Here is an 18,375-nt window from a genome sequence, read left to right as displayed (position 1 = left end):
CTGCCTGGGAACAAGCCCTACAGCCAGGTCAGCCCCTCCAGGGTGTGTCTAACCAGAATTTTCAGCTTCCCTTTGCCCAGTGGCTCCCAGGATGTTTCCCACTCAAGCCCTTCAGAGCTTCACAACAGCAGCTATAGGCAAATCTCCTCAACTTTCTCATGCAACTTGGAGAAGTGGGTCAAGAAATATAAAATAACCCACTAGTCTGTAAATCCCCTCTCCAGACTTAAACTCTTTGAGGGCACAATCGTCGTCTTATTAATCTTTTTTTTTTTTTAATATATTCTGAGCATATGACCACTGTTAGACACTCAAAGGTATTTATTGTAGGAATGGATGGATGAACACAAACACTGCATGGCGACTGCATCATTATCCAAATTCCAGGTTTCTTTCCAGTAAGGTGCTTTTTAAACAAAATTTGTGGCCACACTCATGCAGCATGTGGGATCTTAGTTCCCTGATCAGGGATCGAACTTGTGCCCACTGTATTGACTGCACAGACACTTAACCACTGGACCACCAGGGAAGTCCCAGTAAAGCTGTTGCTGTTATTGTTGCTGCCTTTTTTTTTTTCTTTTTTGGCTTCCTAATTTACTTCCTTTTAAGATCTGAGTACTAAACTGAGGAGGAAAAAAAAATCCCATTTCCTGAAGCAACTGATTTGCTTCTAGGTTGATCTCCCTACACTTCTGTGCCTGGTTGTTGTCATTGTGTGAGCTCAGGGCTGATGACAAAGGTTCTTCACAGCAGGAGATAACAGATAGCAGCAGACACGAGGGCAACAGTTTTCAGAGTGCGTGACTATCTTGAACCTGCTTCTTGCCGTCTGAAGCTAAAGTGCGCTGCATGCATGTAAGCAATCATTATCATGACTTCAGTTTTCATTAATATGAAGTTCTAAGATTTTTTCAGGAACTGCAAGAGTATCATTAGAAGATTCCACTTGAATCCACAGATATTTACTAAATGTCAGATAGAAAGCAGTGAAGTGAATTTTTGGACATGAGACAAACATCTCCCAAGAGAGAGCTCTTAATCTGATGACAAAGGACAAATACAAGAGCCTTCTGGGGCCCGGCATGAAGAGCCCCAGCCTCAGGCTAGGGATTTCTGAGCCTGTGACGGGGACTCACTCACCAGCACAGTAGCCCACGAGGTTGAGGAACTGCTCCTCTTTACAGCTGGCCCTGCAGCTCCCAGCAGTCAGAGGAATGTGAGGGTGGCAGGAGATGCAGTCAGACTCCAACGGGCCGTGGCACTGCCTGCAGGTGGGGTGGCACTCTGGAAGGAAAAGCAAGAATCGGGCTTGGAGTTAGCAGCTCAGCATGTACACACATGAAGTATTTAGCGTGCTCCACCAATTACACTAAGAACAGACTTCAAATGTTAATCATCTTTTGAAAAAGACTCCTGAGCAAGGCTGGCACACCCTTTGGCATTAACCAAAAGACAGCATTTCTAGGGTCAGCAAAAACATTGCCCATGAACAGAACATGGGATCTAGAAACATTAAAATGAGAGAAATTGGGACTTGCCTGGTGGTCCAATAGCTAATCTCCCAATGTAGGGGGCCCAGGTTTAATTCCCAGTTAGGGAACTAGATCCTGTATACCACAACTAAGAGTTCATATGCTGTAACTAAAAAGATCCCACATGCCGAGAGGAAGGTTGAAGATCTTGCATGCCTCAACTAAGACCCAGTGAAGCTAAATAAGTAAATAAATATTTTAAAATTTTTTAGAAAATAAAATGAGAGGAATTGGTTGCTCAGTATGACCATTCCCATCTATATAAATCAGGAAGTTCAGATCAAAGTAAAAAACAGAAAAACAAGTGGTAAGACTCTCCCTCTCTAAAATTCAAAGAGCTAGATGGAGAAGAGGGAGATATTTTGCTTCTCAGAAATCCCCAGCAGGCACAGGTGGAACTATCCAACAGCAAGGGAAGTGAAAACGTCTCATGGAGTCAGAGGCCAACCCTGCTCTCCCTCCAGGCCACAACTTGAATGCCTGTTTTAGCAGCAACACTTAATTAAAATACAAAGAGCCGAAAAAGGCCTCTTTCTAGAGGTTATGGTGAACCACGTTTGAAGTTCAATTCCTTAGACAAAACTGTCAAAACTATGTTTTCCCCAGAAAAACCACCAAATTACTGAGAGGTACTACACTGAAAAAGAGCAGTGAGTCCCAGTAGGCGCAGGCAATAAAGATAAGGATGGCAAAGAATAAAAGAAAGTTGCAGCTGCAACTGCTCTTGTGCTGCCAAGATGGGCAGCGGGAGCAAGTGTGCGTGGAAGGAGATTGAAGGGTTTCTCTGCCAAGGATGAGGAAATTTAAGCCTGTCTGATTCCAAGAGGAGGGGAGGTAAAGGACCAGAGCTGGGTAGTGCTTGCTGGAACTAATGACAAAGAATTCCCTTCTGGTGCAGAGCTGGTGGGAAGGAAAGGCACAGATTTCCAGTAAAGTCAACTTTGTCTGGCAGAAGGCCAAGAGAAGATAAGAAGTTATAGAAAAAAAAAAAAAAAGCAAGCAAGCAAACTGCTGATTAGAAGGCTAGCATTAACCATCACCAGTTCTACATTCCTTGAGGCTCTTAACTCTGTAAATATCCATCCAAAAGATACTGGCACTCTCAGGTTAATCTCTATTGCGCAGTACCCCCTCCCTGCCAGGATATTTCCAGTGACCTTGGAGCCCTGCTGCTTGTGGTACTATTACTGAGTCCAAGTCCCCTCTGCTCGCCCCATGACAGACCAATAAATCAGTAGACGAGGTGTTGAGGCAAGGAATAACAACCTTATTTGGAAAGCCGGCAGATCAAGAAGATGGCAGACTAGTGTCTCAAAATAACCATCTTATCAGGGTCTGGATGCCAGGTTATTTTACAGAGGAGGAAGAGGTGAGGAAGCAAAGTACAAAGGCCATTAATCTTGCAAATACCCCCTGGAATGGTCAGCTTCCGGAGGGGCTGTGTTAATTTCCTCTTTCTTGCAGCCATACATAGGTGAGCAGAGTCAGAATGTCTCTCTGGACAGCAGCACTTTGGTTTCACATTTAGGCAGAGGGGCCGGGTTCCCCGACGTAGGGCATTATGTATAGACAGTATCCTTTCAGTTTAGGGAAGCAACAGAAAGTAAAAGAAACAGATTCAACCTGTAGCCCGATTTTTTTAATCTTCCTTATAAAAGTACTTTCCATCTGCTGGTCTCAGGCAGGCAGGGGCATGGGCAGTGAAGAGTTACAGCTACTCAGACTTTCTTCCCCCAAACAATTTTCCACAGACGAAACCAACTGGGCAAGGGTGAGGGCACAGAAGGAAAGACCACAGTTTTCAAGGACAACCCCAGGGACAAGGAAACCAAGAATGCTCCCCACTGAGCTTAATTGAGTGTTTCAAGTGAAACAACCCATCAGGGACCTACAGAGATTAAAAAGCTACTTGTAGAAGAAAATTCCAGAAAAATAATATTGATCTTCAATCATCTAAGTTTGTATTCACATTAAATTTCCTCTTTGGAGTTTGAGGCTTGATGAATCTGACAAGTTTTAATTTATTTCAAAAATATTTTACACATTTACTACATGTTTTCTAATGCCAGAACCAAAAATCAAACAATTTTATAACAATGGGCTTTTTCCCTATCAGTCGGCCTCAGCAGTCTATTTTTAGAAATAAAACCATAATCATGATAGAATGTGTTTGTCTTTTCTTTTTTTCTCTAGCGACAAGAAAACACAGAGCTACAATAAGGTGCTTAAATTTTAGTATTTTGTCGATTCCAATAAAACCCTTCACTAATATGAACTTGTAATTCTTAAAATCTCTGTCACTGAAATATACAGGTGCTCTTAAAAACATATTGGGCTGATGTGTCAAGGAAGAAAATAAATACCCTTTCCCTTTTTGCTCTATTAGGCTGCAGCTGGGGGAAGCGGGGCTGAGGACTGCAGAGGTGAGGCCAATGCCTGCTCTCGCACAAATGCATGAGAGCCTGCAGCAGTTCATCTCCTTGATGGCCCCCATCATCCCTCACTATATGCATAGGGTCAAGCTGATTCTCATTTTTCACGTTATCCATATTTCCTATTGGATGAATAGAATTTCACTTGTTTTCCTCACTCACAGCCCAAGTCTAGTGCCTTAGTATGACACGGTTGCTAATTTCAGAGCCAGGTTGTATGAAGACAACATATGGGTTACACACTCACCTGTACAACTGCCTTCCTGGTTGAAGTACCCATCTGGGCACTGGGAGAGGCACTCCCCATCCAACAGCATGTGGGAAGGCCAACAGGCTGTGCAGTTGTGTGGGCTTGTCCCTGCACACGCAGAACAGGACGGATGGCAAGCTGGAAGGGAGAAAAGGCAGAGGAGATAATCAGGAGAGCCGCCATCTGACAAGGACAGTAGCTCTGCCTTCCCCATTCACTTTCCTGTAATATTCCATTGGGTATAAGTTCTACACATTCACTTAACTTTCCCAAGGACAGAGCAGACATCTCACATACTTCTTTCAGGCTGTATCCTACAAAATAGGCATCTGTGGAACCCACATTAAAGTGTTAGTCGTTCAGTCATGTCCAACTCTGTGCTACCCCATGGACTGTAGCCTGCCAGGCTCCTCTGTCCATGGAATTCTCCAGGCAAGAATACTGGAGTGGGTTGCCATTCCCTTCTACATGGGATCTTCCTGACGTGGGGACTGAACCTTGGTCTCCTATATTGTAAGCAGATTCTTTACCAACTGAGCCATCAGGGAACCCAGATTAAGAAAGAGACAAGTGACACAAAAAACAGAAATAACCATTTGCGGAATCATTCATTTCTTTATTCCCATGTTCCCAGTCTCAGAGGATGTCAGATAAAGAACAGAAAGCCATAAAAAAGGTCTCCTTCCATCAGGACAGCTCCTGTATCATCACTGGGCTGCTGATTAGGCTGCTCAAATTAAAGAGGAAGGTGATGGAGGCCTTACTGATTGATTAAACAAAGGTTTCTATGGAGCCCACGCTCTGACAGAAACTGGACACACACAGGTAAGAAGGACCATCCAACATTCCGAACTGCTCCAAGTAGCTGCATCAACAGACACACAAGCAAATAACCCGAATAAAACAAATGGAAAATGGAGTATAACAGAGAGAATAAGAGCATCATATCACAATTCTCTGTGACCTTGACTAAGTTATGCAATTTCTCAAGGCTCCTACTTCCTCATGTATAAAAATGAGAATATAAACAATATATACCGCATAGGATGTTGTGGACACCATGTGGATTATTTACTATGCCTCACTCATTTCTTCCCACAGAAACCACAATATCAGCTTTTGCCCACCTTTTGCCCTCACTCCTTCTGCCTCCTGCCCCACCCTGGTGCCTCCCTCTGTGGCCCCTGCATGATGTGACATGCCCTTCCTCTTGGGAACTCTAAGGGTTCTTTCCCAAGACAGTCATCTCCTGATATGCTGGCCTCATCATATCTGAATAATAATAAAGCCCACAATTTGAAACAGCCAGTCAATCACTCTCAATCACTCATTCATCTTTTGTTATTGAGCCGCAAGTAGGTCAAGGTGTTGGGGAAACAGAGGTAAGTAAGACAATGAGTGGGAGGACCCAGGCATTTCAGCGACAAGATCCACTGACTGCAGGGACATGACCCTCAGTCTCCTCTTTGCCTCCTCTGATCCCTCAATCAAACTTCCTGAAGACTCAAGAGATCAGCAGCTTGGAAGAAGCATATGGGATTTTCTACAACTGAGGTCTCCATTTCCACCAATCCCCAATAAAAATGTAAATTTCAATCCTTGATATACAGATTGGGCTGCTGCAAGGTAGGATGTTCTTGTCCAGCAGAACTAGTTTGTAGGAGTATTAAACTCATGATATATGGCTGGTAGATGACTGCTGTCCTAAACCTTCTGGTGCTCCACCCTAGTATCTCATCCCTAACTGAGCCCCTAAAGGTTTAACACCTGTACCTGAGCTAAGGCCATACCCATTTGGATTGGGCAGTACACCCAACTTTGCATGCATGCATGCTAAGTTACTTCAGTCCTATCAAACTCTGTAACCCAATGGACAGTAGCCCATCAGCTTTCTCTGTTCATGAGATTCTCCAGGCAAGAATACTGGAGAGGGTTGGCATGCCTTCTTCCAGGGGATCTTCCCAACCCAGAGATTGAACCATCATCTCTTATATCTCCTGCATTGGCAGGCGGGTTTTTTTTTTTTTTTTACGACTGAGCCCCCTATGAAGCCCCACACCCTACCTTGTGTGTGCTATGTATATTTGCTCAGTAATGTCTGACTCTTTGTGAGCCCAGACACTCTGTAGCCCACCAGACTCCTCTGTCCATGGGGATTCTCCAGGAAAGAATACTGGAGTGGGTTACCATGCCCTCTTCCAGGGGATCTTCCCAACCCAGGGATCGAATCCAGGTCTCCTACATTGCAAGTGGATTCTTTACTGTCTGAGCCACCAGGGAAGCCCACACCTTACTTATTGGTTGATAAATATTTTGATTATTATCCTTAGCTACACTGCAGAGCTTTATATCTATTCAACAGTATTTATTGCTCTATGAAAAACAGAGCCAGAGCTCCAAGTTTTAAAATTATTTCCTTATTTTTTTTAGATTGCCTTGTTAACTACTCTAATAGCACAAGTCACAGTAATTTTTCCCAAGTATTTTCAGAATCACTGACAAAATATTTCCTCTTTAAAAAAACAAAATAGAACAAGTAAGCAAATATGACTATAAAAGAGAGGTACATATCAGCTCATTATTTAAGACATGTTTAGCACAAATGAAATGACATGTGATAGAAAGTCAGGTGGCAGTATTTCAAAAACAACTAACTTGTGTTGTCAACACAAAGCCCTCTAGGATAATTGGGGAAGCAACAAACTTCTACATACCTAAATTTGTCTATGATAATACCATTATGTTCATATCAGACCTTACAAGATTGCAGATATCCCCAGCTCCTCCTGTTCTACCTCCTTAATAAATAGGAAATCAAAGCATATCATTCTTGAATTGAAAACTGGGAGGAGATGAATTAACACATTATGAGCAGACAACTTATTTCATTTGGTCACAAAATCAATGAGACAAACTGGCTCGATGTGAATAAAGATTGTTACTGAATTATATAAAACAAGAAAGTAACCATAAAGAAGGCTGAGCACCAAACAATTGATACTTTTGAACTGTGGTGCAGCAGAAGACTCCTGAGAGTCCCTTAGGTAGCAAGGAGATCCAACCAGTACATCCTAAAGGAAATCAGTCCTGAATATTTATTGGAAGGACTGATGCTGAAGCTGAAGCTCCAATACTTTGGCCACCTCATGTGAAGAACTGACTCATTAGAAATGACCCTGATGCTGGGAAAGATTGAGGGCAGCAGGAGAAGGGGACGACAAAGCATGAGATGGTTGGATGGTATCACCTACTCAACCGACGTGAGTTTGAGCAAACTTTGGGAGATAGTGAAGGACAGGGAAGCCTGGTGTGCTTCAATCCATGGGGTCACGAAGAGTCAGACACAACTTAGTGACTGAACAACAACAACAAAAATAGCAATGAAGACAAATTAGTTGATGGGCTAGGAATTTCAGGAGAAAATCCTTTGGCTCCCACTTGATTTTGGAAATAAGCCTCACGGGACATCCCCATGGCAGACTTCAGAACTGCCTTCACTGGAAATGTTTAAGAACCAAATAGATAATGACCTAGTGAGTCACCCTGTGCCACTGAGGGAAAATGATACGCTGGATGACCATCCTTTCCAAGTCTTCTTGTCCTCTGTTATACTCTATTTCTGTAACTACAGGCATCTGTGTCTTTAAAACAAGCTCATGAAACTTCAATTCTGTGCTGCTTTTGGAAATGTCTACACTCTTTCAGTGACTTTTATGAAGGTCTATCATTTAATGGAAGATGATTCCATAAGAGAAGTTCCAGTTTGAAGTCTAAGATCCTTTAAGGAAGACTAACTCCATTACAGGGCATATATGGAAGAGATTTAAGAGTAAGTTCTGTGAATAATTTCCCCACTACATTTTTTAGAGAGTGGTTTTCCAGTTGATGGCTGAGTATATTTCTGAAAAAGCATAACGGAGCTGCTTAAGCACTAAAAGTTTTGGCATCAAAAGCGTCCTCAGATGGTTGTAAATTCCAGTCAACCTGACGCCAATAAAAGTTTTACCTAAAACAACGAAAACATACCAATTTTTTGTTCATTCTATATTCTGTTTAAATTTCAGACAAAGGACACTACTATTTCTTTTTTCCTTTTAAATAATATATGAAGTGGGCAAGCATAAATGTTTTCATATCATATAAAATTTCCTGGCTTTTCATGTCAAAACAATTTTTGAGGTGGACATCTCTTGAATTATGATGTAAATATCAAAATCCTCAAGGATATGCAGAAGGAACACTGATGAGGGATGAAAGTTGAAATGAGGGAAGTCAAATAAAATTACTCTTCCCCTCTCCTTCATTCTTCTTTTCCTTCTTTCTTTCTGTTTTCTTTTTAAAGAACAAAAGGCATATTGCCATTTATTTACTTCATTTTCATGAATGGTTTACTTCACTTAGCATAATGTCGTTAAGGTTCATCAACATGGGAACATGTGTCAGAATTTTCTTCCTTTTTCAGGCTGAATATTTCATTGTATGCATGCATATTTACCACATTTCGGTAATCCATTCATTCATAAATGCACACTGAATTGCTCCCACTCTTAAGCTAGTGTGAATTATGCTGTTAGGAAAAAGGGTATACAAATACCTCTTTGAGATCCCACTTTCAATTATTTTAGGCATATACCCAGAAGTGGAATTGCTGGATCAGATGGTAAAACGTGATTTACCCTACCTCCCCACCCCCCCGGGAATCCTTTAAGAGTAAAATGTACATCTTATCCATCTCTGTGATTCACACAATACCTGTCATAATCCCTGTCCCTGGCTTGTCACAAGTTCTCAGGAAATAAGTTTCTGCTGACTGAATGGAAGGGCAACTAGGAAGGTGAGTGGGTGGGGTAGATGGATGGAAATGCTGGCAGCACACTGCTAGGTCTCCCTTCTCTTTGATCTTTTCTTTTCAGCCTCAGGCTGGTGAGTCCCAAATTTATGTGCACGGCTCTGACTTTAACCCTGAACTCTAATCACATAAATCTAACTGTCTAGGGAATGTCTCTACTTGGTGTTCCATTGCTACCACATATTCTTCATTCCCCATTATCCATTAAGTATCCAAGCTTAACCCTTACCTGCTGCTGCTGCTGCTGCTAAGTCACTTCAGTCATGTCCGACTCTGTGCGACCCCAGAGACGGCCGCCCACCAGGCTCCCCCATCCCTGGGATTCTCCAGGCAAGAACACTGGAGTGGGTTGCCATTGCCTTCTCCAATGCATGAAAGTGAAAAGTGAAAAGTGACAGTTAAGTCGCTCAGTCGTGTCTGACTCTTAGCGACCCTATGGACTGCAGACTACCAGGCTCTTCTGTCCACGGGATTTTCCAGGCAAGAGTACTGGAGTGGGTTGCCATTGCCTTCTCCGAACCCTTACCTACTTAATGACTTAATGTAAATGATCACATCACATTCATTCCATCCAAACTGTACTCATGACCCGCCCACATCTTAACCCCCTACCTGGTCTTTTTTGTACAGTAGCCCCCCCTCATCAGACTAACTAACTTCATCATGAACTAACTTATGTGACTGGACATGCACACACATGTTCACATCTTTGGCAGGTTGCAACTTGAATTTTGATGGTTCATTGGTAGGGGACTTCCTGTATTTCCTGGCTTGCCTTTACCCCACCATTCACAAAGACACTCACAATGAGAAAGCTGGACTTCTACTTTTCCTCACCATAATGCAGATGCGATACACTGATTTCTATGTCTTAAATCTGCATCAAATCTATCCCAGTTTAATCATCCCTGCGACCCTTAATGTAGACCTTCAATGTCACTCCTGATATGGGTGGGTGTAGCAGCTTCCTAACCAGCCCCACTTAGTGTCTCCCCATTTACCTGCCATACCACTACCAGGGAGATCCCTATAAAATGACATTGACCAAACAATTTCCCTACTTAAAATCTTTTCATGGTTCTCAAAAACCAACAGTGTCAACTCTTAAACACAGCACACACAGCCCTTCATGACATGACCCAAGCCCCCGTCTCCAGTATCAATCCCTACAATCCACCATTCGGACTTCACCCTGCAGGAAAACCAAATGCACAGTCCTTCTCCAAACACACCATGCCTTTATACTTGCTGTTTCCCGGGCAAAGAATGTTCTTTCTTACCTTCTTCCCTAATAAATTCCCATTAATCCTCAATAGCCTAATGATGGAGTTTTCCCTCTGCAAAATTTTCATCATCTCCTCTCCCCTCAGGAGCCAGTCTCTTATGTTGTGTTCTTTATATATCTTCTGCCGATTGCCATTACAACATGTATCCCGTTTTTTTAGTTACTTGTTCTGTGTCAGTCTCCCCTAGTTGATCACTCTTTCCTTTAGGCATGGTCTATATTATTTTCATCTTTCTATCCCCAAAACCTAGCACACCCCTGCTATAAAAGCAAGAAGGAGAAAGAGAAGAAGACCGAACATCTCCAAAAGGCACGCATTTGTACAGCTTATGTCAGCACTCTAGGGACTACATTAAAGTTTTGCTTAATATAAATGCCACGTATTTTATTCAATTAATTCAAGGGAATCCCAGCTTCATAAATAGCAACACACTCTTAAGCAGAACAGGCTGACTCCTGTGCATTTATTTCTTTAATTAAAGCTCTGTGCCTTAAGGCCTTTGGTGAATCTTAGGAACAACTAAATAGATAAAATACCACAATATGCTTTACTCCTTCTCATTCATCTAAAGCAAGTTATTTAATTAACCAAAATCATCAGTGAATTTCTCATTTAAAAAAGAAATTGGCATTCTGTAGGAGGCTCCTGAATTCACTCCTTCCTGCGGTCATGCTAATCTACGGTTACACATGGCCAAATTCCCTCTGAAAGAAGTCCGGAAACTAGCTGAGCGCCTCCTACATATTATACGAATGAGAAAAAAAAAAAAAAAAAGGTATCTATGCCGAGACACACTCCTGCCATAAATCCTACCCCTGGAACAGCAGCATGTTGATACAATAAACAAGGGGGAACTCACAGACACCCAGCTTCTCCCTGAGGATTGAAGGGCTTGAACCTAACATCTACTACCCAACTTTAAGACCTCCACCTGAGAAATGGTCCTCCAACCTCTAGCTCCAAAAGCCAACGGGGCTTGAATCCAGAAGACCTGTGAGATCAGAGGATCCAAAAAGACAGTTCTTCACAGGCTCGCTAGGAGTCACGGTACCTGTCCCCCCAGGGCTCTGTGTGAAGGCATCCATCAGAAATGTCCATCTCCTAGTCTTTTCTGGAAAGAGACACATGTCTATACATGTCAGGCTGTAGCCTGAGGGTCAGGCTTCTACTTTAACCCCCATATAGAGGCTGAGTGCCCGCCATCCTCTCCAGAGACCTGGGAGGCGGGAGGACAGCGTGTTCATGTTCGCCCCCCACCCAGCTCCAGGTCACTCGTGTCTCCCTGGAAAGAACCTGTGTGCAGGTCTAGGGCCCTGGTTTTTTGACTACAGCCCAGAGAACATGGCCACTGGTGGCCTGACTCTGATGATCAGCAGGGTTCGAGTTCATGGGCTCTGTGGAACTGTAGCAAACAGAGGGATAGTTGTTAACCAGTGACTCTACCCACCTCCGCTCCCCCCACAGAAACAAACACCTCCGAGAGGGTCTCTGAAAGAGATCTACTTGGACATTTTAGAAGTTGCTGAAAGAGGGTTTGGCTCCAATCTCCCAGCATTCAGATGCTGACTAAGGTCCTTTGCATTAGGACAGAGACAGAGCAGGGCACACCCTCCACTGCTGGATGCCACTAAGAACACAGAGAATAGCTTGGACAGTCACCAAAGTTTGAGAGACAACAGAGGACTAGACCTGGACTGAAGGATATGGTTCAGACAACAGACTGGTACATCCTAGGGGGTGGGGAGGGGTGTGAGGAGGGGAAACAAGTGAAGGTGGTCAAAAGGTACAAACTTCAGTTATAAGATAAACAAGTTCTGGGGAATCCAATGAAGAGGGTGGCACTAGAGTTAACAATTGCTCTGCCTGTGCACACTCACTCATGTCCGATTCTTTGACGAACCGAGCAAAAATACTGGAGTGGGTTGCCATTTCCTCCTCCAGGGGATCTTCCCCATCCAGGGATCGAAACCACGTCTCCTTCGGCTCCTGCATGGGCAGGCAGATTCTTTACCACTGAACCACCTGGGAAACCCTATAGTTAACAATACTATATGTATATTTGAAAGTTACTAAGACAGTAAATTATAGTTTTCAACACAGGAAAAAAAATTACAACTCTGTGAGGTGAAGGATGTCAAACTAAACTTATTGTGGTGATCACTTGGCAACATAAATATATATTAAATTACAATGTTGTATACCTTAATTGAATACAATGTTATATGTCACTACATTTCAATAAAACTGGAAAAAAATTGATCCTGAATCTGTATTGATTTTGTGCAGTTTTGCCCCACGCAGGTGTAAGTTCTGTCTAAGGAGGCAATGCTGTCTCCAAGACTGACAAAGGAGGCTTGGAAAAGTTTAGTTACTAAAATTTCCCAGATGTCTCCCTGACCAAAGCTCTATGATAATTCTACTTCTAATGAATGATGGGGGATGGGAGGGGGCACTGGGATGTTTGTTATGTCTGTATTCTTCTTTGAAGAACAATGTTTCTACAGACATTATGCATGAGAAGATATATAGGTAAAACTTGTTATTGCACTATGGAGTTCATTTTTAAAACAGAACTAGTAATTTCCTCAAAATTATATTATCTTAAGCCCTCTCACTAAACTGCATAGGAATTTTTTTAAAAAATCCATGCTTAATTTGCCACAGAAAGTGAAAGTCACTCAGTCGTGTCTGACTCTTTGCGACCCTATGAACTATACAGTCCATAGAATTCTCCAGGCCAGAATACTGGAGTGGGTAGCCTTTCCCTTCTCCAGAGGATCTCCCCAACCCAGGCCTCCTGCAGTGCAGGCAGATTCTTTACCAGCTGAGCCACAAGGGAAGCCCAATTTGCCATAGAATTGGGGCAATTACATGGCTGAGTTAATCATCCCAACCAAGTTCATACCCCATTGCTCCACCACAACCAAGTCGTTGACTTTGTGATTGGATGAGATCATTAAGAGAGGTGGCCTGGCCTGAAATTAAATTGTAAAGCTCTAGGATGAAAAGAAGAACAAGGGATCTAGGCTTGGAAAGAAGGAAATATTCCTTAGGTAACCTGTCCTCCATTAGAGCCCAGGATCTTCCCAATGCTAAATTATTCTTCAGTTGGTTCCTTCTAAGTCTCAGTTTCTTCATCTATAAAATGGGAGTAAATATAAATTCACAGGATTTCCAATAAAATTCTTGGTTGTAAGGAATTTCATAAACTATAAAGTGATACATGTATATGTGTATATAAATAACTGTAGGAATCTATGCCAAAAGATTAAAAGAGGTTATCTGAGAATAGAAGGGTTACAGGTAGAAATCATAGATAAAATAAAGGACATCTAACTAAATTTGAACTTCAGATAAACAATGAAAAATATTTTAGAATACCTCAGGTAATATGTGGACATACTAAACATTTCATTTTTTATATGCTAAATATTTTTATATCTCAAGAAAATTATAGATACAAAGGGAACATTTCATGCAGAGATGGGCTCAATAAAGGACAGAAATGGAATGGACCTAACAGAAGCAGAAGATATTAAGAAGAGGTGGAAAGAATACACAGAAGAACTGTACAAAAAAGAGCTTCATGACCAAGATAATCATGATGGTGTGATCACTCACCTAGAGCCAGACATCCTGGAGTGTGAAGTCAAGTGGGCCTTAGAAAGCATCACTACGAACAAAGCTAGTGGAGGTGATGGAATTCCAGTTGCGCTATTTCAAATCTTGAAAGATGATGCTGTGAAAGTGCTGCACTCAATATGCCAGCAAATTTGGAAAACTCAGCAGTGGCCACAGGACTGGAAAAGGTCAGTTTTCATTCCAATCCCAAAGAAAGGCAATGCCAAAGAATGCTCAAACTACTTCACAATTGCACTCATCTCACACACTAGTAAAGTCGTGCTCAAAATTCTCCAAGCCAGGCTTCAGCAATACGTGAACCGTGAACTTCCAGTTGTTCAAGCTGGTTTTAGAAAAGGCAGAGCAACCAGAGATCAAATTGCCAACATGCGCTGGATCATGGAAAAAGCAAGAGAGATCCATAAAAACATCTATTTCTGCTTTATTGACTATGCCAAAGCCTTTGACTGTGTGGATCACAATAAACTGTGGAAAATTCTGAAAGAGATGGGAATACCAGACCACCTGACCTGCCTCTTGAGAAACCTGTATGCAGGTCAGGAAGCAACAGTCAGAACTGGACATGGAACAACAGACTGGTTCCAAACAGGAAAAGGAGCACGTCAAGGCTGTATATTGTCACCCTGCTTATTTAACTTCTATGCAGAGTACATCATGAGAAACGCTGGGCTGGAGGAAGCACAAGCTGGAATCGATTGCCGGGAGAAATATTAATAACCACAGATATGCAGATGACACCACCCTTATGGCAAAAAATGAAGAGGAACTAAAAAGCCTCTTGATGAAAGTGAAAGAGGAGAGTGAAAGAGTTGGCTTAAAGCTCAACATTCAGAAAACGAAGATCATGGCATCCGGTCCCATCACTTCATGGGAAATAGATGGGCAAACAGTGGAAACCACGTCAGACTTTATTTTTTGGGCTCCAAAATCACTGCAGATGGTGATTGCAGCCATGAAATCAAAAGATGCTTACTCTTTGGAAGGAAAGTTATGACTAACCTAGATAGCATATTCAAAATCAGAGTAATTACTTTGCCAGCGAAGGTCCATCTAGCCAAGGCTATGGTTTTTCCAGTGTTCATGTATGGATGTGAGAGTTGAACTGTGAAGAAAGCTGAGTGCCGAAGAATTGATGCTTTTGAACTGTGGTGTTGGAGAAGACTCTTGAGAGTCCCTTGGACTGCAAGGAGATCCAACCAGTCCATTCTAAAGGAGATCAGTCTGGGTGTTCTTTGGAAGGAATGATGCTAAAGCTGAAACTCCAGTACTTTGGCCACCTCATGTGAAGAGTTGACTCATTGGAAAAGACTCTGATGCTGGGAGGGATTGGGGGCAGGAGGAGAAGGGGACGACAGAGGATGAGAAGGCTGGATGGCATCACCGACTCGATGCACATGAGTTTGAGTGAACTCCGGGAGTTGGTGACAGACAGGGAGGCCTGGCATGCTGTGATTATGGGGTCGCAAAGAGTCGGACACAACTGAGCAACTGAACTGAACGGAAATATTTTTATTTCTTAATTCTGTATTTTTTAATATAGTCCTCCTAATTACTCCTAATTAAGGTTTTTCTTTATGTGAAGAATAGATCATGAACCTAGGTAGACAGATTTTCAGCAAATAAAAGTGATCATATTTTTTTCTCCTTTGATGTTTTGATATGATAAATTACCTAATAGATATCTCAATATAAGCTAATCTATAAATTCTTAAAATAATCTCAATTCAATTTTATATATAGCTCGGAATTCAATTTGATATCTTTTTAATGTTTTATCTAAAATTTGTAGTTTTTCTCTGTGTTTTGTTGTAACATTACATTACTGCTATGCTGGAAGAAAAAATAGTGTACTCCAAAATATCCTATCTTTTTCTATGCTCTAGTATTTTATATTATTATAAGATTTCTTTATATTATTTTTTGATGGTTTTAATAACTCACACATTAAATTAACTCTAGCACTTTTTTAGAGGAAGTTCTTTGTCAACCTTTTCAATTTTATGTATGACTTTTGATTTATTCATACTTTTCATGTCTTCTTGGACTTATTTTGACAATAAATCTTCTCCTTTAAAGTAATTTGATGGTGGCTTTCAAATTTTTCAGATTTTTTTAATCCCAAATCTTCATTTGCTAAATCTTGGTAACTTAGATATTTTTAACATTTTTGGTCTATACTTTTATAAGTTTCAGTAATATGCAAAATGTATGCAATGAAAAGAAATAAAAATTGGGATTTTAAAATACTGCTATCATTAGAAAGAAGTACACCAGTGATATGATAAAGTGATATTCTTCTTTAATTAGTTGGATGATAAAGAATCTGCCTGCAATGCAGGAGACTTGGGATCAATCTCTGGGTTGGAAAGGTCCCCTGGAGAAGGGAAGAACAACCTACTCCAGTATTCTTGCCTGAAGAATTCCATGGACACAGGAGCCTGGCAAGCTATACAGTCCATGGTGTTGCAAAGAGTTGGTTATGACTGAGTTCACACAACTCTTTAATCAGAGGCTTGGCTTATTCAAACTATGGTCTGTGGACCAGGAGCATCAGCCTCCCCTGAAACATATTATAAACATGCAAGCTCAGACCCCACCCCAGACCTACTGAATCTGAGTCCACATTTTAACAAGATTGCCAAGAGATTCCTATGAGAAGTTCTATTCTACAAAGACCTCAACTAAAAGCTGAATCTTCAAAATAGTTGAATCCCTTAAAGAAAAATAAATAAGCCCTCAACAAGAATGAAGGAGAATCTGAAACTTAGCTGAGCAATCTGACCTGACCTTAGGAACACCTATAGGAGAGAGCCGAGGCCTCCTAGTAACAAAAGCCTCAGGTCCTTCCTTCTATCCACCCTTCCTGAGCTGCCATGTTCAGCCACACAGGCTTCACAGACACTAAAGGACTTCAGGAGGCACCAATCACAGAAATTATTATGAGAATGGTGCCCCTGGAGTTGGGGAACAGAATGGTCCCTACCCAGCTCTACTCTCGAGAACTCATCTAGACTCATAAGAGCTCCCAGAGGTATGGAAAGTTAGTGAGAAAGACGAACGAGAAAGTAAGGGATGGGCTTTTGATTTTGTTTTAGAAGGTTGGGGTTTTATGAAGTTGTTTTATTTGTGCAAAGGCGCTGACAGGTATTTCTTGGGGTTTCTGCTTGTTTTAGAAATCCTGCATTGTAGGCAGACGCTTTACCGTTTGAGCCACCAGGGAAGTTAGTATCTGTCAATGCTAGGGAACAATCAGTTAAACAGGAGAGATGAACTGTGGATAAAATCACTAAAACCCTTTCTGAACCTAACACTCAATTAATATTTAACTGTGCTCAGTCACTCAGTCATGTCTGACTCTGTGCAACCCCACGGACTGTAGCCCACCAGGCTCCTCTGTCCATGAGATTTTCCAGGCAAGAATACTAGAATGGGTTGCCATATCCCTCTCCAGGGTATCTTCAGGAAGGACTCAGGGATGGACTCTGCATCTCATGTCTCCTGCATTGGCAGGCAGATTCTTTACCACTAGTGCCACGAGGGAAGTCCTTAATATTTAATAGACATGTAAAATTTTGGTGGACTACTAAAAAATGCCTCCAAACTATCTTCAAAAAATTGGTAACAGATTTTATTTTGAACCAGAAATTCCAGCCACGCTGAAAACATGTAGGCTGTGTGTGAAAGAAGTGTAAAGTCAAAGGTCTATCTGGTTAAGTACCCAGGTTCGTTTCTGTGAGCCAAAAATGCAGGACAAATATATTCATGTGTCCATCCTCATCTCAGCAAAGTGCATCTGTTTTGAAGTCTATCTCAGAGCACCCGCTCCGTCTTCCCCATACCTTGCTGTGGGTTTCATAGTATCAACCAAGGGTATACTGTGGGCTTCACTGTTGCTGTTGCTATTTATTTTTTATTTTCTGTTTCTCTCAATATAAATTCCATGAGAGCAGGAATTTCATCTGACTCATTGATGAGAGCACCCCAAGTGCTTAGACAATACCTGGCACCCAGGGGACACTCAAAAAACATTTGTAGAATGAATGAATAAAAACAGACTCAGTTCAGTTCAGTTCAGTTGCTTAGTCATGTCTGACTCTTTGCAACCCCATGGACTGCAGCACACCAGGCTTCCCTGTCCATCACCAACTCATCCTCCGTTGTCCCCTTCTCCTCCTGCCTTCCATCTTTCCCAGAATCAGGGTCTTTTCCAATGTAAAAAACAGACTGTTCTCCAGCTAATAAAAAACAATTTCCTCTTTGGTCACTCCTTGTTAATTATACATTTTACATCCTTCTGTCACAGACTTGGATCTTAGTCAAATATCCTGAACAAATCTGCCTCATCCTCCAATAGATAATTCCTGGGTTTGTCAGGTAGCTCAGA

At 41.8% G+C, this 18,375-nt stretch overlaps 1 protein-coding gene across 1 annotated transcript in view; it reads right to left on the bottom strand.

Annotated features, from left to right (window-relative positions):
- The window catches only part of FRAS1 (Fraser extracellular matrix complex subunit 1), a 330,441-nt gene that overhangs the window by 222,326 nt on the left and 89,740 nt on the right, over positions 1–18,375 (bottom strand). The window contains exons 18-19 of the mRNA XM_055587421.1: positions 4,212–4,352; positions 1,141–1,284 (exon numbers count right to left, since the gene is read on the bottom strand). Coding sequence (XP_055443396.1) covers positions 1,141–1,284; positions 4,212–4,352 — 285 coding nt within the window. The remainder of the gene's footprint in view (positions 1–1,140; positions 1,285–4,211; positions 4,353–18,375) is intronic.

The sequence above is a fragment of the Bubalus kerabau genome, chromosome 7 (genome assembly GCF_029407905.1).
Source record: "Bubalus kerabau isolate K-KA32 ecotype Philippines breed swamp buffalo chromosome 7, PCC_UOA_SB_1v2, whole genome shotgun sequence".
Taxonomy (NCBI): Eukaryota; Metazoa; Chordata; class Mammalia; order Artiodactyla; family Bovidae; genus Bubalus; species Bubalus kerabau.
The sequence above is the reverse complement of the archived record's forward strand: the minus strand, read 5'-3'. Positions and strand labels throughout refer to the sequence as shown.